General features: G+C 38.3%; 2 protein-coding genes across 2 annotated transcripts; both read right to left on the bottom strand.

Annotated features, from left to right (window-relative positions):
• Nucleotides 1-8,877: 8,877 nt before the first annotated feature.
• On the bottom strand, nucleotides 8,878-12,001 carry ccdc13 (coiled-coil domain containing 13). Its single transcript, XM_078264086.1, has 10 exons — nucleotides 11,820-12,001; nucleotides 11,455-11,609; nucleotides 11,232-11,374; nucleotides 10,945-11,028; nucleotides 10,732-10,848; nucleotides 10,495-10,599; nucleotides 10,184-10,354; nucleotides 9,925-10,101; nucleotides 9,304-9,513; nucleotides 8,878-9,095 (listed from the first exon to the last, which is right to left on the bottom strand). The coding sequence occupies exons 1-10, from the start codon at nucleotides 11,999-12,001 to the stop codon at nucleotides 8,925-8,927; spliced, it is 1,515 nt and encodes a 504-aa protein (XP_078120212.1). The 3' UTR covers nucleotides 8,878-8,924.
• A 2,547-nt stretch (nucleotides 12,002-14,548) lies between these two features.
• higd1a (HIG1 hypoxia inducible domain family, member 1A) lies at nucleotides 14,549-17,008 on the bottom strand. Its single transcript, XM_078264043.1, has 4 exons — nucleotides 16,878-17,008; nucleotides 16,288-16,362; nucleotides 15,939-16,073; nucleotides 14,549-15,680 (listed from the first exon to the last, which is right to left on the bottom strand). The coding sequence occupies exons 2-4, from the start codon at nucleotides 16,355-16,357 to the stop codon at nucleotides 15,607-15,609; spliced, it is 279 nt and encodes a 92-aa protein (XP_078120169.1). The 5' UTR covers nucleotides 16,358-16,362; nucleotides 16,878-17,008; the 3' UTR covers nucleotides 14,549-15,606.
• Nucleotides 17,009-20,472: the final 3,464 nt, after the last annotated feature.

The following is a 20,472-nucleotide window of genomic DNA, read 5'->3' as shown; positions in this document are numbered from 1 at the left end:
GAAAGCGAATAAGCCTATTTCTTAAAATATCAAACTATTCCTTTAATTAAAAATGGTATTGATTAGAGCAGTTTTAAGTACTATACTTGGGAATACGTTGTTACTTTTCACCCATAGATGTTTCCAGTATGTTTTTACTGTGTTATATTAAAATATGTCCTTTAGGGTCAGTTATCCAAACTCATCTCATCTCTTGCTATTGTGAATGTAACATCCAATTATCACACCTATAACAGCCAGACATTATAATGACTTCACAGATTACGGTTGAGATAACATAAAGGGTTTCAGTTAAGGGACAGTAAAACAAACTGACTAAAGCATCCTGCAGAGAGATGCTTTTCACATTGATTCAAGCACCATCCTCATGTGTCAGGGCCGGTCTTAAAGGCACATTAATAAAAAATGCTATAGTCAGAGTGGATTCGTTGTCATTATAGTTCCATTTGCTCAGTCTTGTCTTGGTCCTGGGTAAATCTTTCAGTGACAAATTGTCTTGTCTTCAAATATTTTCTCTCCAGAAGACTATGACTTACCTATTTTTCACCATAGGAACTGGGGCACTAAGCATTATTTGATCAAGGCAGATACACTTCCGTACAGTATGTAGCACACTTGAATCTGAATTTTTGGTGATAATAGGAACCCTTGTCAGCAGCAGTCGGAAATAGCTCCCAGTGATTGGCTTTTGTCAGAGTTGTTGGATGCAATCACCAACCATACCAGTACTACATCAGCTAGATTAAGTCAGACTGGTGGAAAATAAAATAGGCCGTTTACTCATATGCTTGCACAAAGCTTTGGGTTTTAACTTTTTGTCATTAAATCTCTTCTGCTCCTATCTATAGCTTGACTTTCTATTTTTTTTGTTATAGTTCACAATGCAATAAAGAGGAGAGTCAGGAAACAACAACTGGCGATAACAATGTTTTGTCCTAAAATTCTCACATGACATCAGAGGACGTTTAAAGACAGTAAGCATCCAATTCATTCAATATTATCATCGTCACCAACACTGCACTCATGATTCCTAGTGTGCGGGAAAATGTACGGTGGACAGCTCAACATACTGCAAATTAAGAAAACACACAAGATAAAACACAATAAATGATTAAGACGTTTTCAGATTATTAATAAATATTGAATATTAAAAACACTGCAAATACAGACACACCAACACAATGCTATTTAATACTTTCAAAATTCTATTTGATAGATGCACAGATGCAAAAGAGAAAGAGAAAGACATGTTGCATCTTCAAGCATCAAACACTGAAGGACAAATCACTTGTTTATAATACAGGGAGGGAAAATACCTTCTCCATTTAGACAAACTGTGAGTGTTTGCCATGTTTGTCCTATATGGCCGACTGATGAGATAGACTCAGTGTGATAGAAGAAACACGCTTTAAGCCAATAAAGGAGAATTCCGGCCAATTTTTACGTTAATCTTGATCGCTATAGCTACGCGAGTACTTTAGATAGAAAAAACCCCGACCCGAATCAGTGCAGGTAACACCGAGAAGCTGCAGCTACGTACTACAAGCGTCCCCTGAGCTAAAACAGCAGTGGTCGGGGCAAGTTTTAGAGTGCCTTTGTGCCTCTTAACAGACACAAAATGCAATTAATATGTCTGTGCCACATGAACAGGGCCCTTACGTGTCAACAAGATGCGTTTCCAACTCAGACATTGTTAAATTCACCTACCCTGGTCCCTGTCTCGATCCTGCCGGTAGCTAGCTTGCCCTGCTAGCTGCCGTCCGGTGAGTGTATTCAGACAGGCTTCTGTGATAATCATCCCAATAACAATCCACCGAGCGGCGGTGGTGTGGCTATGTCCTCCAGAGGACAGGTCATGTCACGTCTTGAAGTGTATTCCCCCCTAAAATAAACAGTAGTGCGGTAGTAGCTGTCACCTGCTAGCTGCCCTCCGGTGAGTGTGTACAGCCAGATAGCCGTTAGCCGTTAGCTGCTTGCTGCCGTCCGGTGAGTGTATTCAGCCAGGCTTCTGTGATAATCATCCCAATAAAAATCCACGCGCCCGGTGGTCTGGTGGATGTTCTGCATAGGACAGATCATGCCTTCGCAGCGAAAGGTTTAGATTATTTCCCCCTCAAAATAGGTAATTGAGCACTGTAGTGGTTATGACCATATCAGTGACTATGTAACTACATGGAAACGGGATAAACGATGTCTGTGGCTTGCACAGTAATAGCGTTACTGAAGCTTAGCTGTAGCATCGTGCTGTCTCCTGGGAATTCAGTTGTAGCAGGAAAAGGTAAACAGTAGTGTGCAGATTGGAGCGTAGTGTGTGAAAAGCGGAGTTGTTTATAAGGGAAGAAGCTTGGAGTAACGTAACTATGGAGAATATAGCAGTATACAACACATGGAAGAGCCTTTTGAGTTTGATGGTCGTCCTTATTTATTTGAACCCGAATATACAGACGAAGAACTAGCCTCACAAGAGTTGGAAAGAACGAGACAGACAGAGGGGAAACAGGCAGATGAACTTGATGCTCCAAACGCAAGCTAAAGCTAGCCTTCAGTAACTGGAGGACATAGCCACACCACCGCCACTATTGGGATGATTATCACAAAAGCCTGGCTGAATACACTCACCGGACGGCAGCTAGCAGCTAACGGCTATCTGGCTGTACACACTCACCGGAGGGCAGCTAGCAGCTAACAACTACTACCACACTACTGTTTATTTTAGGGGGGAATACACTTCAAGACGTGACATGACCTGTCCTCTGGAGGACATATCCACACCACCACCGCTCCGTGGATTGTTATTGGGATGATTATCACAGAAGACTGTCTGAATACACTCACTGGACGGCAGCTAATGGCTAACGGCTATCGATACAAGGACCAGGGTAGGTGAATTTAAACAATGTCTGAGTTGAAAACACATCTTGTTGACACTTAAGGGCCCTGTTCATGTGGCACAGACATATTAATTGCATTTTGTGTCTGTTAAGAGGCACAAAGGCACTCTAAAACTTGCCCCGACCACTGCCGTTTTAGCTCAGGGGACGCTTGTAGTACGTAGCTGCAGCTTCTCTGTGTTACCTGCACTGATTCGGGTCGGGGGTTTTTCTATCGAAAGTACTCGCGTAGCTATAGCGATCAAGATTAACGTAAAAATTGGCTGGAATTCTCCTTTAATGCCTGGTATCAGTCGGTAGAGGACAATTAAGGTGGTAGGGCTTAGGGCCTGGAAATGTGTGGTGCATTTAACAAATTGTCTTTTTTATAGAATTACAGACTATATTTAGTATCAGGAATCAATTACATAAGAAATGGAGGCAGAAACATCTAACAGCTTGTTCAGGATGCAGCAGCTGACAGAAATAAACCGCACCGCAATTTTTAAATTGAGTGGAACTCTGTTTTAATGATGTAACTCATTTAGGATTGTCTGGAAACCTTCAACACATTAAAAATATCTGAGCATCATGTTTCTTCTTTATTGGTTCTGATAATATGTTATTGCATACCACCTTTACATAGCACACTACATGAAGACATAATGATGATTAAGTATTATTAAGTTGTAATCATCTGATGTGATTGTTGTGTCAAAACAAAGCTTCACACATATTCTATTCATAAAGCATACACAGAGAGTATTTCTTTGTCAACCTCCTGGGGCGGCGAGATGGTTCAGCTGGCATGTCATCCTCATTTGTCTCTCCCAATTATTTCGTTCTCTCTTTACTGTGAACTATCAGAGAAAGGTAAAACAACAAAAATCAGCATTCTATGATCAGCTCATGCATACATCTCCAGAAGTCAGCAGTCAGCATAGTAGAGGAATTACTGTATAGTACAGGAGGAGCTCGCAGGCAGTTTCGACTTACATTAGCTGTTTAAGTTCAGTTACTAATGTTAACTAGCATTTTAGTTAGCAATAATTAGCCCATGCCTATGTTATCTCCTTACATATACCTACGCTCTCCGTCTCTGCAAGATTGGGAGCGATTGAGATTTCTCTTGGCACAGCTTCCAGAAGACTTACAACTTTCAGACAGGTTGCTCACGTCACATCTACGTCTTCAAGCTCAGTTTGCAGCTGCGCAATAACGCTCAGCCCTCACCGGAAAAGTGCTTCTAATATTCTTCACTGGTCTTCGTCCAGATCAATGGGATCTGCTGGTCCATTTCTTGTCTATGTGATGGACACACATGCCATATAGCCAATGACTCAGACATATGGTACAGTTTGACTTTAAATAAATACAGTATGTCTAAATGAACATGCTTTTTGCTTCTTTGACAGAGGTAGTTTTTGAGTTATATAAAAACACAACAATGCCAGTTGCTGAGCAGATTGCATTAAAACAATGCAGCTGTTTCTTTTTTTGATATGACTGTCATCACATGTGAGGTGAGGTATGTGAGTGTTTCCTGGAGAAATTTAATATTTCCAAGTTTGACAAAACACGGAAAGCAATTCAATTTTACAGTCAAGAGTGAAATACAGCTGGACAATTCTACAGTAATGTCACTACCACAATATATTCCTGTATTGTTTTCTATGTCTAATTCAAATACACAGTACTGTCTCTACAAGAACATTGCTACTCTATCATTATTGTATTTATCATATTTATTTATTCATTCACAACATCGCTCCCAGAAGTAGGACAATTGTCTTAACAGTCTATTGATTTAATCACAACTAGGTCATCATAATGGCAATTAAAATGTACTGTATTGAATAGATACAGCACAGCATCGCGGTGTACAACAGATTAAGCATACTGCATGTTTAATTTTGGCTTCAAGCCACATTATTGCAGGACAATACCAGGTCACTGACCATCATAAAAACATATCAGAAGTGGTTGATATGCAGTACATGACTAACCACACTGCCATCTTGTGATGCCATCTTGCTGAAATAAACAAAATGACTACAAAGGAGCATATAGTTTTGACATGATCACTCACTGACTATGTCTATTAGCGATCTGCAAGCAAAGCCAAAGTTTGAAAATAAAGCAAACATAAAGTTTGACATAAGAGAGCAAGAGGCACAGATCAAAATCAGGATCTGCTGACAGAACTTGTCTCGTCAACACATCACTATGAATTGTGGAGGACTGTATTGAATGCCTCCATACTTTATTTTGGACATCAATGTCAGCAACAATTTTATTCATGCCCTAGACTTTGATTGACTTGTAAAAAAAAGAAAGACAAAAGTGCGTATCACTGCTTCACCACTGTCAGCAGAGATAACAGCTCATTACTTTAGTTCTACTTACTGTAAATGAGCACATTAGGACACCACTGTTTATTTTCTTTCCATTACATGTAAATGAGAGGCAACAGGAGATGAATGGACTCATAGAGGCACAAACTGTTTTCTGGCCTGAGAAAAGTTCACAGATCCCTCATATACTGATGGCTAACTTTAACCTCTGCGTTCACAGCTCCACTATTTACTTTAGTTTCTGGATGCAGTCAATGGTCTGCAGGAAGCATTGGTCCAGAACGAGGGAATACCTCGGAGGAGAAGGATGGAGAAAGGAGTCATTCAAACCTGGAATGACAAATAGGTGAGGCTGTTTACGTATGCTGTGTTTACATAAGTTTGTGTTTGGTTTGGTGGGTTATTGGGCATTTTGGAATAAATCTACACCTTTCTGCGTAATACAGCTACATAAAACAATATTAAAATTGTTTGGTGAAGTGTAATTTATTTGAAAGTGATGACACTCTTTAATGACTGAAGTCAACAAGAGTAGTCATATTAATCTATGACAACATTGGTTTTTAACTGAAATTACACAGTAAAATGAGTACTGAACAGCAATAAGCTCAATTTAAAGTCCAATACTTGGTAAAATTGGCCTTCTCCCTATCAACTGCCACAAAATAAAAGCTTTAGATTACATGTTTGTGAAAACATTCAACATGCTCATGAACACTTTTATATGGGGTTGTGTTATGGCAGATTTAAAAAACAACCAAGCAAGAATGTATTAAGTTAAACATTTTGCCTGGAATCAGATGCAGTTAGGGACCATGACAAGTATTTGCTCCATCAACACCCTTTCTGACACACATTGCTACATTTGATACATATTTTTGGGCAATCCTGCAGGGTATGTAGTCATGAAGCTTATTGTATCTCATCTTTTCCTCCAATGACACATCTCACTCTACTATATTAAAGGGTGCCTCACCTTCTATCCAGTAGGTATTCAACACAAGCTGTTTTTTGTTACTCTGAGTATAAAGGCTTTCTTCATCACATCCAAACTCTGATATTTTTGTCTTGTGGCACTTTCTCGCTCAGTCCAATGGGGACCTGCCAATCTCCCACAAGGCCCTGGAAGAAATAGTGCGGTATTTGAAGCAACACACTAACTCAGCCATGGTTTTAAATTAAGCGTGATGTGGAGGGAGAGGAGAAGCAGGAGGGTTTCTGCTAAAAAATCATTTTGGCTACGTGAAGAAAATAACTCGGATGTTAGGATGAATGTAGAGGGCACTCCCACCAGGCTACGCATATCCAGACAAGCTTTGGATTAAGCAGCTAAGATCTCACACTGTAAGCTACATACGTTTTACATGCTCTGGGGAGTGGAGGACTACAGTGGGAGTTTGTGTAGCTTGAGCCTGCATTCATTTTCAACCACTATTCCCACACAGCTGGTTTCAAGTCAGAAATGATTAGCAGTAATATTAATAAGGAATATTGAAGTTTTTAGGAACCTAACTGAGGTGTTTACTATTTGGCTTGGCCAGTCACACATTTATGTACAACCATCAGGAGCCAAAAAAAACTCAAAACTCGAGGAAGGTCATGGCCATGAATGTAAACAATAAAACATTTGGTGAAGTTTTGGTTCCTTTCATTGATAAAATTGGATATTCCATTAGCTTACAATAATACTTTAAAAACAGACATGTTGCTCTCTATACAGGTGCCTGTAATGCACTTAAGGTTACCAGTGTGACAGTGACATTTATAAAACAGCAAGCAAACAAAATCAGCATCAAACATTTCTGTAATAACAAGGAACACTTGTCTGATGCCATCAGGGTTACGCTGAAAGCTCGGCTACTCAAGGGACTCAAGCGGTTAAACTGAGGTCGCCGAACGCACAAAGGAACCAACAAAAACCATCTATGAGGATTGAAATGGCGAAAAAGACCTAGATCCTTCTGATGTTTGTGTGGCAGAAGAGGAGAGTCTGTTTCCTGCAGGCTGCTGTTCGTCACATGTGACAGGAGAAGGTAGGGCTCAGCTGGACGTGAGGTTGAGCAGGGACCTGCCAGTTCCCCTGGTTAGTGTCTAGTCTGGGCTGTCACAGAGCCTGCAGAAAAACATGCTTGGCTTGTCTCATCACGTCACTGCAGAGCTGCAGGTCATGGTGGAGAGTGCTCTTTAGCGGTGCCCTCAGTGCCTCTAGTTCCTCCAGCTAAATGACCACCCAGGAGACAACATACAAGAGCAACATGAACATCTCTCTGGAGCCCAAACATGAGGGTTAGAATGAGCACTGTCCATAGGCAGTGTGTCCATTGCCACGCATCATTATTTCTGTCGCCTGGTGTAAATCTTGTAGTTGGAAAAGCAAAAACCTTGCATGTTTTTTTAGAACCAGTCCAAGACATCTACAGTGTCGTCAGAATTAGAAATAAAATGTTTACAAATGCCAACCGATTTGTTGGACAGTCTGTTCAGATCCTGTTGCTCCGCGACTCCTGCCACTGAGGTGCTGAGGGACTCAGGAGTCGCGATAGCCAGAAGACAGACATGGAAGAAATTGAGTCACAAAATATGGATATCTGGTTAACACTGTCACATCACAATGTCACTGACCTTGGCATATACCTGTTCTACCCTTGCTACTTTGCTGCGGCGCTTCTCCTTGTACTTCTGTTCTACCTCCAAAAACATTGGTTTCATCTCTTTCTCTCTGGAAGATCCAAGCAAGGTCTGTCCTAGTTAGACATTATATTCCTCTTGATGATGACTGACTAATGAAACTTCAGATGGCTATACATACGTAGATAAATGAATGATACAGATTTACTTATTTAGTTAATAATAAAAGTAATTGCCTACACTAAATAACTTTTAGAATTATTTATTCATAACATAATACATTTTCAGATTTAATGTAAGGGTAGGAAATTAAGTTACTTTGCTACATGAATATAGACACATAGAATTTTAGCAAAAAAGTAAATATTTTGTAATACTAAGCCTGTCAAAGAAACTGCACAACTCTTGGTTTCAGTGCACCCATCAGTCATTTTTACTGATTATATCAATAAAAAAGATATCCAAGACCTAGTTAAAAGACCTATTTAGAAAGCAGTAACAAGTGTCCACGGCCTTCAAATGGACACGTACAATGGACTACAAATGAACAGAATATTTTAGTGGTGCAGCATTCCCTCACAGCTTATTAGAAAAGGTCATTTTGTTGTCTGTGGTGGTCAAAACCATCAAAATTGGCAAATTGGAAAATTGCATGTCAAAGATTCCTCATGTGAATCATTTATGTATTCATGGATTGATTCATGTTTTGCTAAGAAATCTCAGACTCAGTAAGAAATGTACCCAAATGAAAACGTGCTTGCTTTTGAAGACCATTTATTGTTTTAAAGTTACTTATGAAGTGATATTGTGCATTTCAACAAACACCATGTCACAATAGAGTAGCTTTAAGTCCACTTACTTAAATTCTATAGTACTTCCCACAGCAGGCAGCACCAGCTTATGACCAAATTTAGAAACTGAACTGGAAAGAAGATGACAGACATATATGTCATATTAACATAAATCACTGTGGCAAAGCTGTGAGGCATCAAACAAAATCAATAATCTGATTACAGAAAGTCCCACATTAGCCATAGTGAATTATTAACCCTTTTTTGCCAGACAAGAGTTCTTAGAAACCAGTCTTACTGTAACAGTCAGCAGAGGAAATTAGTTTGACATGTAAATTAGCACACACATACCCTGAAGGTGGTATTTTCTTGGTAATGTCTCCCTCTTCAGGGGGAAATCCTGAACTGCAAAGTGTTGTCTTGAGGCTGGGCTGTCTTTCCGTTCCCTCTTCCTGCAACATCAGTACACACAATTTAATGGCTTGGCCAAGCATTGAATGTGAATGACGAAAGCATTAGGCAAAAATTTTGAATGGACAAATAAGTTTTCATTTAAAATGTAGTGCCTTTTGCTAAAAAGTCAAATGCAACATTATTTTTTGCTGAGGTGAGTTTATATGTCATTCCCATGATTTTGCCTTATTTTTTTTATTTTTTTACCTTGACAGAGAGCTGTTGGATTTCCTCCTCCAGTTCTTTGATCCTGGCCTCTCTGGCAGCAACCTTCTGCTTAAGATTCTGGATGAGAGTATTGTGCTCTGAAGGCTCGGTGCTCAGCTGTTGTCTCAGGCTATGCTGGGTCTCCTTGCTCTGTACGTTCTGTTGTTGGCCGAGCCGTCTCAGCACCTCCTGCATCTGAGTCTGCTGCTTCTGCCAGAGGTAAAAGAGGTTATTATTGTTGAGAACAATGAAGTAAAGCATGGGCTTATCGCAGAAGATCCTTCTTTCTGCAGCCTGTGGCTCACTTTAACTCGTAAATGTGATGTGAAATCCCTGGTTATCCCTGGTCTGTGTAACAAAATATGAATTGTGAACATATCATGCCTTTAATGGAGCATTTGCTGCTAAGCCACAAATTGTCAGATGGGCTTTAATCACGTTGCGGAATCAACTCACTCGGAACAACCTCATATTGCACTGTGGTCAACCTAAAAAAGGTCTTTACCTCTCACAACACATACTGAGAGATAAACACAATATGTGTGTGTACACATACTGTAATATAAGATACAACAAGTATTTAAATATAAACAGACTTTTTTCTCTTATCTTTTGCCTTACCAGCAGAGCATCCACAAGCTCATCATCATGTTTACCCTTCTCCAGGAGGGTGGAGATCTGGACCTTCAGAGTTTTCATTTCAGCAGACAGAGATTTGTTTCTAGCTTTAGAGGCTTCAAGCTTTTTCTTCACATCCTCGTGGTCTTTCAGGAGGGCCTCGTAGTCCACTGAGATCCTCTGTACAGTGGTGGAAGGAGAGCAGGGCTTCTTTAACAAATTCATGTTTCAATTCATTTACAAGTATTGTACACACACACACCTCAAATGCCTCCCTCTTCTCCTTCTCGATGGTGCGAATGAAGCTGAGGTTCCTGTCTTGAGGAGGAGTTTTCTGTAGGACCCCCATGCCCAGAAACTCTTCCTCTAAGCTCAGGACACTTTGCTGTCTTCGCTGAGTTGACTGGTTCAGCTGCTGCTCAAGGTCCCGCACCTGTTGCACAATACTGAATGCTGAATTCAGGTATTTGTTTTATGTGTCTGCGATCTTATATTAGTGACTTTGCAACGCATTTTCTTAACTCTGTAAAGAGTTTGGTAAATTTGAGAAGCACATTATGACTTCTAGCTTACCCTTGTCTGAAGAGCCAGTATCTGCTGAGAGCGACCTCTGAAGCTCCCAGGGCAGTTTAGTAATTGCTGAAAGTTGACCTCCTCTCCAACCTCACTGATCAAAACCTACAACAACAGTAGCAAATATTCTAAAAGATATTCTTAAATAGGGAATACAAAAGTCACTGATAATTAATCATATGAATGTGATATTATTCTTGAGCATTTTCGACTCAATGCAGGACAAAAAGATCCTACCTTCTGAGCTACTTTCAACTCCTGTTTGACGGATTGAACCTGGTTACGATACTCAGTCACTTTCAGCTGGGCAGCAGCTAATTTGTCCTGAAGAGATTTCACCACTGGATTGTCCTGCTTTTGTGAACAGATGATACATGATTCAAATTAGGTTGTCATCATTAAAGTTAGGTAGACATAAAAATATCACATAATTATCACATCAATAATTACCTCACAGTCTTCAGATGACCTCTTGTCCTGTGACTTTGTATACGTTTTTTGCCCAGGTGGAGAGTGCACCAAAGCCGCCTGCAGCTATAGCAAGCAGCACAACATTCATACACTTATTTATTAATTTACTGTATTCCTTCTCTAACATATTCAAATCATTCTACAAATAGAATTCTGAAAAACATAGCTTGATTTAAGCAAATATTTAGTTTAATACAAATGTTGTGCGATGAAATGATGAACATCCATCCAAATGAAATGAAACAGCTAACACACAACTTTGTTACCTCTTTCTCAAGCTCTTTGATTCTGTTGCTGTTTTGCTTGGATTTAATCTTTTCTCGCTCAATTTCAGCAGTTAGCTCTCTATTTCTCTTGGACAGCTCAACAATCTTGGTGGCTGCGATGTCCCCTGCCAAGCCTGATGTGCCTGAATGGATGAGTGGATGAGTCACGAGGAAGCTGCGGTATATATTTAAGTGACTGTGTTGCAATGTTATGGTATTATACCTGCTAACACCAGTCGTTCTTCGTCTCTTTTCTTCTTCAGGTGTTTAATTTCAAAATCCTTTTCACTTAGAAGTTTGAAGAGCCGACCATTTTCATCCTCAAGCTCCCTCAGCTGGTCCAGTAAATTTTGATTTTGACTCTCATTCTGTAGCAGTCTATTGGGAGGTCATTAAAAATGAACACTAAATAGGTGAGAGTGATTCATTGCAAGTTAAAAACATGATTCCTCACATCGATTCATTAATATTTCTAAATAAGAATTGCAATGGGTGCTTATTTATATGTTGTGTTTAATTAATAAAGCATCAACACAATTTGAGCTGGCACTGAGAAAAACATTTATTTTAGCCTTTGTAAAGACTCACCTGTGTTCGAGATCGTCTGCCTGAATACCTTGCTTACATAGATCCAAATCCTCCTGGGTAACACTGACATTAAGCTTATCTGGTTCTTTCTGCTTTTTCCTATCCAGTTTTCTTTTCTCCTGCTGTTTTTGTAGCGCTTGGAACTGAAGCCGCAAGTCATTCAATTCATCGTCATGCTCCATTATCTGTGATTTATAGCATAAGGAGAAAATAATCATAATAACAATATTTCGTGACAAAAAATTGTGTGGGAATTTGGTGATAGTAATATCATGGATACTTGATTAGCTATATTTCGCTTTGAAAGCTGAAGTAAGCTGTTGTTTGTTTTAGCTAAATAAAAATAACCATTACCTTTACCAGATTGGCAATCTTAGCTCCTTTGTCACTGGCTAATATGCTTTTTAGCAGACCAAGTTTAAAAACTTGTTTAAATAAATGATCAGAATTTGCGTTCATCCTTGTGAAAGTAACGTTAGCAGCAGAACAAGAGACCTTTTAACGGCTTCTTGTTTTGCAGAGTCCGTGACTGTCTGGCATGGGGTAATTACTAAAACCAGACTGAGTTGGACTACTTTAGTCTCGTTTGCAAAAAAAAAAAAAAAAAGAAGACGCAATAGTTGCTAGATAACGTGAGAAGCAATTCGCTAACCATACAGTTAATGGTAATGATAATTTGAGTGACTGTGAATACTTAACGTTAGCTCTAAGAACTCTAGTCTTCTTAAGGTTGAATTAAGAGAAAATAGCTCACCTGTGATTTATCCAAGTACTGCGTTAGTAAACAAATTAAAGGCTCTTTTGCACTACCTCATTTTGTACCATAGTCGAAAAAACAAAAAACTGCTCACTGATTGCGACGCGTCTGTATCCATAGCAACAGCACTCCAGAGACTTAGGACAAGGTCTCGCGGGAGCAATAGTCATGGGAACAAGAGGGCGCTGATAGCTGCTAAACAGTTGACAGGTCTGTGAGTTAGCTAGCTAAATATGTTTACAATTTTCTGTCTGCAAATGTGTAGTCTATTGTCTGTCAATTGTTTTCTAATTTAGTGAATATTGAGGTGGAAAGTTAGCAAACAGTCAACAGTAGTAACGTTAACAGGTGCAAAACCTCTTGACTGATTAAAAGGTTTATGTCCAGTGAAGGAGATTCAGAGGTTTGTTTAAAGCAAGTCACCTCAAGGCAAAAAGGGGTTCGAAAACTTGCTAATACCCATTAGTAAAGTGTGAGTAATAGTGTTTATCTTATTGGAATAGAAAAACTAGTCGTTTTTCTTTATTAGCAAGCAATGTCCTACATTGACCACAAGAGGGCGAGATAACGTTACTCTACAAAACAGCTTTTGTCAAACTGCCAACTAGGCCGCTAGGGTTCTCAGTCTCCTTATCACGTCATCCCAAATACACAATAGCACATTCATTGTGTTTGTCGGGTTGGAAGATACTAGCTGTATGTACCATGGTATGTACATCCAATCCATGTTTTAAAACACCCATTCGTGTACATTCTAGTTATAATTAAAAATAATCCCACCAATGTTTAACATTACTGTTATTGCTATTTTTATTTTTTATTTTTTTTCTCATACTTCTTTTATGGCTTTTTATATGTTTATATACTGTATATATTTTTTCTTTAGAGATTTTATTATTGTATTGTTTTCGCGTCTCCTGTTTTTTATACCTGTGTTATTGATTTGTTCCTTTTGTAAAGCACTTTGAGCTGCATTTTATGTTCTGAAAGATGCTATATAAATAAAGTGTGTTATTATAATACACTCTAGAAACAGAAAAGTGAAATACTATTTCTCATTTGATAGTGAATCCCATAGAGTGGTAGTATGTCATCCCTCGACCCAGGTTTGGAGGTAAGGAACAACTTTAAGAATGCTGGTTTGGTATGATTGTGTGAACAATCTACGAGGAGTTATGGGAGCTACAGAATTAGCCTAGTCATGCTTACACACACTCTCCTCAAATGTTATTGTGACGAACTAAACAGGTACGTGACATCTGTGCTCCCCACTTGCATTTTTATGTGGTTACCTGATAAATGGCAGTTGGCATCGTATTTATTGGATCTCAGGTTGAATCAATGTTCTTTATTGTGAGTAATAGGCTACTAATCAGGAGGTCCAAAGTCACAATGACACAGCATTTTAGAGCATCTTGCCAACTTGTAATGCATTTCCTGTTGAAATTTGATCTTAGGGTGGGACAATATACAGAGCCTAAAACATAAAACAACAAAGCAGAGCAGTTTTATTTGCAATGTTAAAAAATGTGTAATGGTTTTATTGGTTGGGATTTTGAACACCAACTGGTACACAATGAAGTGAGCACTTAACATTTTCCAATTACCAGGCGTTTTAAGTAAGAATGTGTGACCATACAAGAAAACAATTTGTAATAAATGGTACACTATTAGGACAGTATTTTAGGTACACCTAACTAAAACTAATGCAGTCTTCAATAAATCCTACCTTCATGAATGTTTTAATGTTCACATTTTGTTGCAACTGTTTTAGAGACTGTAAATGTTATTTTTGAGGCTGTCGTTTGTGCTGCTGTTTAATTGTATTGTGATATACTGAGAGGTGTTTCTAAATAATGAACAGGTAACTGAATATAATGTTGGAATTTGTTATGAATAAGCTACAACAGTCAAAACACATTTTCAGTACAACTTGGAGAGGTTTCAAAACGTTCACAACAGAATTTCAGAATTACAAGACTGGTCATTTTTATTTCCAGAAAAAGAAACTTTAGAAAAAGGAACTGTATTTGTACACACCATTTAAAACTTTACTTTGTGAAAAACTTAAAAAGGCATCTATTTAAGCACATTACAATCTATGGGTTACTGTACAGCAGGTGCACATCAGTTAGTTTAGTCTCATGAAAGATTCTGTAATGAAACACTGGAGCCCTGTGTACACTATGTAACAATGATTCAACTGAAAAAAAGACTTGGCCTTTACAATACATTTGTATAATGCCTATTGAAAGAAATCACACACTGTATTTCTACAATATACCTCTATGTTTTTGGTTCATGTTTTTTCCATGTGATTATTTTATATATTTGTTTTGTGTCATTACCTGATACTGTGGTGGCTCACAAACCATTTGTGTCATTGTTTAAATAATGTGAAAGCACAGGCCTTGTCTTTAAACCACATGTTGTCAAAGCCTTCCAAAACACATGCCTAATGCACTGGGATGCCCATGAAGAAGAAAAAAGTGGGCTAAGGTGCAAACATTTTCCATTTGGCAAAAATCCCTACATTAGTACATAAAAAAATATAGCTGGTGTGAGGCAATAAAATAAACACAATGAAAAGAAGAAATAAATTATCAGTCTATCTGCGGTTGGTGGTTATTTTTTTAAATCTAGGCTTAGCCTAGTCTAACTGTTTTTAAGTGATTTGCTAGATGTTTTAGTTTTTGATATTTCACTCACACACCTTTTAAATAAGAGGCAACACAACTCTGTCAGTCAAGTCACCTGTTGGCATAGATATCAAACCAGCTGGGTTTACAGATGCAAACACAGAGAGTGCAACCAGTGTTAAAACAACTGGAGCAATAGACTTCCTCAGTACAGAAGAGATAACTTGACCCTCTGGTACGCTACTTAGAGGATAGCAAGTGTAATCAATAAGTTAACAGTAGATGTGAGCAGCTGAAGGGATGTGTGCATACAATATGACACATCTAAAAATAAACTTCTACACACCTTAATATGAGGTAATATTAAGGGACATAAAATGTCAGTCCATGTTCACTTGTTTTGGACTGCTTTCTGTTCTTCTTTGGGTTTTACAATGTACTCTTTGTACATTGAATACAGGACCCCTAAAACAAAGAAACAGGGGGTTATGTTACACAACAATATTAAAAATTTAAAACGTTTATTATTGGTAAATAAAAATGGCCATGATGTAACCAGCCAAAATCTATAGACCTATATTTTTTAATAATAGTTTTAGCCCAAACCACTTCTGATAACCAGAATTAAAAACATGTCACTAAGTAAAAAACAAAAACAAAGCAGTTTGGCACAAACTGAAACAATGTTACTAAGATCTAATCAGAAACATCCAAACTACATACCAACAGTCATGGCTCCAACCACAAAGCCTTGGGCAGCTACACGCATGTGAATCAGGTGAACTGACATTTTTGTGTCTCCCCGACTTTTCATTTTCAGCAGTCTGTACCCCACAATGGCAAAGAATCCAGCCATTCCTGCAAGGAGCATATATAGGAGCATAAATTAGATGACTCACTAAAAAAAAGTCAGAGTGTAACAAAAATGTATTAACACTGGGATACATACACCTAACTGCATACTTTTAGACAAAACAATTCTGTTTCTGCCAACTTAATTTTGTTTTAATTTGATACAAGTTAACTTCAATTTAACTTTTTTAAATGATGTAACGCAGAACAAGATACTCACCCACTGGGACAAATGGATTCTCCTTTGCCTTACGAAGGAACTTTGACTCATTCTCATCATAAGAAGACATCTTGACTAAATAGAAAAGAAAAGTTAGGTATTAAGTTTAAGTAAGTTTAAGGTTATTCCCAAAACATAGCATGCTAGCTCATTCAGTATATCCATTGTTAGATCAATGTTAAATCCTCGCTGTCAACCTAAATTACAGTTATGGATAAGATTTAAGTTTTAGCCTACGTAATACAATACTGTTTAAATTCGTAATCCAAGCTGTTTTTTTTTTTTAACTCTGTTCAGATCTAACTATATTACCACATGGACTGCTCAGAGGTTACACATGAAGGGCAGATAAGACACATCCTTATATAAACCTAAATAGCGTTCCCAATTACGCATTTTGTAAGACACATAACGTTACACCCTTGTGCAATGCTAAGTTATAATATTGTGTTGTGGTATTTAGATCAAATGTCACATAACAGAAAGACTCCAGATAATAAAATACAACAATCGAGAGCGAGTACTAACGTTACAATTCTGACATCAGATAAACCCTCTATTACGCCATAGTTGGCTGAACTAAGTCTTACTTGTTTAGGGAGTGTGTCGCTATTTGAATCGCCTATCAAGAAATTATTCGGACAGGTTTAGGATCCTTTAGAGCCTCAGGTCGCACCTAGCTAAAAATGAAGGAGGAAGCAGTTAGCCGGTCGGTTACGTGATATAAACTACCATCCCGCACGCAGGTCTGACGTCAGCAGGTTATCACGAGTGTGTTATGTTCAGATCGTAGGAGAAAATGGTAAAAATGGCTTGCGCCTTGGAAATGCTTTTAAATTGTAAACTTCCATCTCAGTTCAAGTTCGGATTAAATATTCTGTGTAGGGCTATGCATTATTCAAGATGGCTAAACATGACAACACTTATCATAGTGTTCCCTCTGGCAGCTGTTATCATTAGGGCCTGAGGTTACAGTGCAACATATTGAAAGTTATAGTAAATCCGATGTGTTCTGGACGCAACATAGTCAAGTGGCACTATCCACTCGCAAAGACTCAACGAATGTGAGATAGTACTCGGCCCGATAGGCGTGTCAATGTCGCGATGAAACAAAAAAGCCATTCATCTTTAATGGCCAATAATAAACAAACCGCTAATTTCTCTGTCCTTAAGTGAACCAAATAGCTTGCAACGTTGGTTTACGCTTTTGACCTCTCCCTACGCGATTCCATGCCTTACCAGTTATTAAACGAAGGTGGAGATAGGTGGAAGTGAACACTCTTGCTTCACGTGTTGCTCTCTGGGATGAGTGGGCTATGACGGCTTCCTCGTTGCTGCACGTTTCTGCAACGTGCTGCATCCCCACTTCAGAACATTGTAACAATAAACTATTACAGTACTTCTAATAATAGTCCGAGTTGATGGTCCACATTTTTAGGTTTATGGTCCACTTTTAAATTACTTTAAATAATACATTTGTTTTCTAATCATATTGGTTGCTGGTTTTATCATTATTGTAATAATAATGTAATGCAATAATAATAATAATAATAATAATAATAATAATAGTAATATACTCATTATTATTATTATTATTATTAGCCTATACAATCAAGGGCATAGCCCTTAACAGTAAAATGTGGTAGTATTCTAAGTGGACATTATTGCTCACAAACTAAATAACACTATATCACAAAAACCTGAGCATTTGGAGCATCTTGCTCATGCATGTAATTTTAATGAAAAAATCTTGTCTTTCTTAAATCTGACAAGTTCTAGACCTATTTCTGCATTGAAATAGTTTAATAAACCACCCAAGAGATATGCTAAAAAGGTTGTGTTGACATAGAGACATTTGCTTGGCTAATTAATGGAATAATACATTATGCAAAGTTATTAGTGGTAGCTACTTATTCTTGCAATTCATTGTACCTAAGCAGGACAGGGGCAACTGAAACCAATGTGGCCAACTTAAAACTAGTTTAAATATTTTGTAAAGCTAAAGCAGCAGAATAAACCTTTGGTATCTTAATAATAGCAAATTGCCACGTATTTGTGAGAGTGTGTGTTCCTTCTTGACAATGGAAATCAGAAACAGCTTTGAAGCCCTAATGAGCCTGTGGAATTTTCTTTATGCAATTACAGACTATCTGGTCCCACTGATCATGCCCTAGGCCCTGATGTGCACTGTAGATTAAAGTAGACATAAGGAAGGAGTGCTGCAAACAACCATAATTTATCTCCCAACCTTCTAAGAACATAATTGAATATATACACGTTATACCCTGTTTGGTCCAACATAGCCGCTAAATCATAATACACCCAACGGGGCAGGTCCGACACATAAATCATGAAAATGATTAAGAGGTTTTAACATAACATTTGCTATCATTTACCAACACCACCACTCCCTGTGTCTTTTACACCTTCACAATGATTATTTCTTACTAATAGGGTCTTAGTTTATGTATCTCTAAGTTTATGTAGGACGTTTCAACAGAGATACTGCTGGGTAACGTTAGCTAAACAAGTGCAAATGCCATCTTAGTTCATTGACTAACAAAGTAACAAGTACCTGAACGGTAAGTGATGAAGGTCCAGAGGCATATACAATTTGGTGATTAGCGCCACCTCCTGACAATAATAGGAAACATTATAAATAGAGCTGGCTGAAGTTATAGCCCTCCTGAATATTATTAAATATCATTACCAGTTTTGTTGGTTAGTTATTGATAACAAATATGCTTTATTCAATTAAATACATGTAGAATCTTACAGGCTTGGCACCAATGATGCATGATGACTGACTAACGACTCTTCCTTCTTTATGAGTTTCCTTGGCGCATACTTGGCACTGAAATTCAAAAAACAGTTTTAAAGGAAACTGCCTCAGTGAAATAGCCCAGCAAGCAGGAATGTTGTTAATTAAAGAAACATACCCATTGATGAATTTGCTAATCAGTAGTAAGTTGAGATTCATATGTGTGTGTGTGTGTGTGTGTGTGTGTGTGTGTGTGTGTGTGTGTGTGTGTGTGTGTGTGTGTGTGTGCGCCGTTACACACTTGGGGCGCGACGAAAAAGCGACGCGAAAATGCAAAATAATCGCATGCGAATATTTCGGATCAAAACTATTGACACCGAAGTCTGCACTTCTTTTAATTCCCGCAAGTTTCTGCACAACATCATTTGTTGATGTCTTTATTCGCTTTGCGAAAGCTCAGAAAAATCTACCTTGTTTCGGAAAAGAAATACGTTGATTTATCGCTGCGTAATATTCACGTTCTGTGTAAAAGGACTTGTGACAAAAACAGCAGTTCGAAAAAATATATTGATGTGCAAATTAATTGCTAAAAAAAAAAAAAACGTCCCTGGTGTGTAAAGGCCTTAAGCCTGAACTTTATTAAAAGCTGGTGTATTTGGTTGATTGACATTTGTTTAGAAGATGTTTTACTTTAGACATGTGAATCCCTGTAAAGCTAGTGGGCCTGATGGTATTAGCAGCAGGACATGAAACAGCTTTTATGTGAGGTCACACCATCCTTAGACCCAAACCAATTTGCATATCGTGCAGAGAGAGGGGTTGAAGATGCACTGCTGACCCTGACAAACAACATATATGAGCACCTTAAACAGAGTCTTGTCAAGATTGTGTTCATAGACTTCAGCAGTGCCTTCAACACAATCCAACCCCACCTGATGGTTAAAACATGTTTACACCTCGAGGTTAACCCAAGATTAGTTTTGTGGATTTTTGACTTTTTGATGAACCGTAGTCAACAAGTCAAATTCAATTCACGTGTCTCATCGTTAAAAGCCGTAAACACAGGGGCACCACAAGGGTGCGTTCTGTCCCCTATTCTATACACCTTATACACCAATAACTGCCAAGCAACCTCCTCAGACCACACTTATGTTAAATACGCTGATGATACAGCATTAGTGGGTTTTGTAAAGTCTAGAGGGTTTTGAGAGGGAGGTGCAGGGTTTTATTAAATGGTGTCCAGATAATTTCCTTGTGGTTAATGTGAAGAAAACAAAGGAGATGACCATAGATTTTAATAAAAAAGGGAATTATAGTTCCACCCTCAAATATAAATGGTGTAGTGGTAGAGCGGGTCACAATATACACATATTTGGGTGTTGCAATATACAATAAATTGAAATTTAATAAATGTGCACAAAATA

The sequence above is a fragment of the Sander vitreus genome, chromosome 12, assembly GCF_031162955.1.
Source record: "Sander vitreus isolate 19-12246 chromosome 12, sanVit1, whole genome shotgun sequence".
NCBI classification, from domain to species: domain Eukaryota; kingdom Metazoa; phylum Chordata; class Actinopteri; order Perciformes; family Percidae; genus Sander; species Sander vitreus.
Note: the sequence above shows the minus strand (reverse complement) of the source record. Positions and strands in the feature narration are given on the sequence as shown.

Coding starts and splice junctions, on each gene's coding strand:
- ccdc13 (XM_078264086.1), bottom strand. CDS start 12,001: ATGGAGCATGACGATGAATTGAATGACTTGCGGCTTCAGTTCCAAGCG. Junction 11,610..11,819: donor GCAGACGATCTCGAACACAG/GTGAGTCTTTAC, acceptor ACCTCCCAATAG/ACTGCTACAGAATGAGAGTC. Junction 9,096..9,303: donor TCCAACAGCTCTCTGTCAAG/GTAAAAAAATAA, acceptor CTGATGTTGCAG/GAAGAGGGAACGGAAAGACA.
- higd1a (XM_078264043.1), bottom strand. CDS start 16,357: ATGTCTTCTTATGATGAGAATGAGTCAAAGTTCCTTCGTAAGGCAAAG. Junction 16,074..16,287: donor GAATCCATTTGTCCCAGTGG/GTGAGTATCTTG, acceptor TGCTCCTTGCAG/GAATGGCTGGATTCTTTGCC. Junction 15,681..15,938: donor GGTTGGAGCCATGACTGTTG/GTATGTAGTTTG, acceptor TCTTTGTTTTAG/GGGTCCTGTATTCAATGTAC.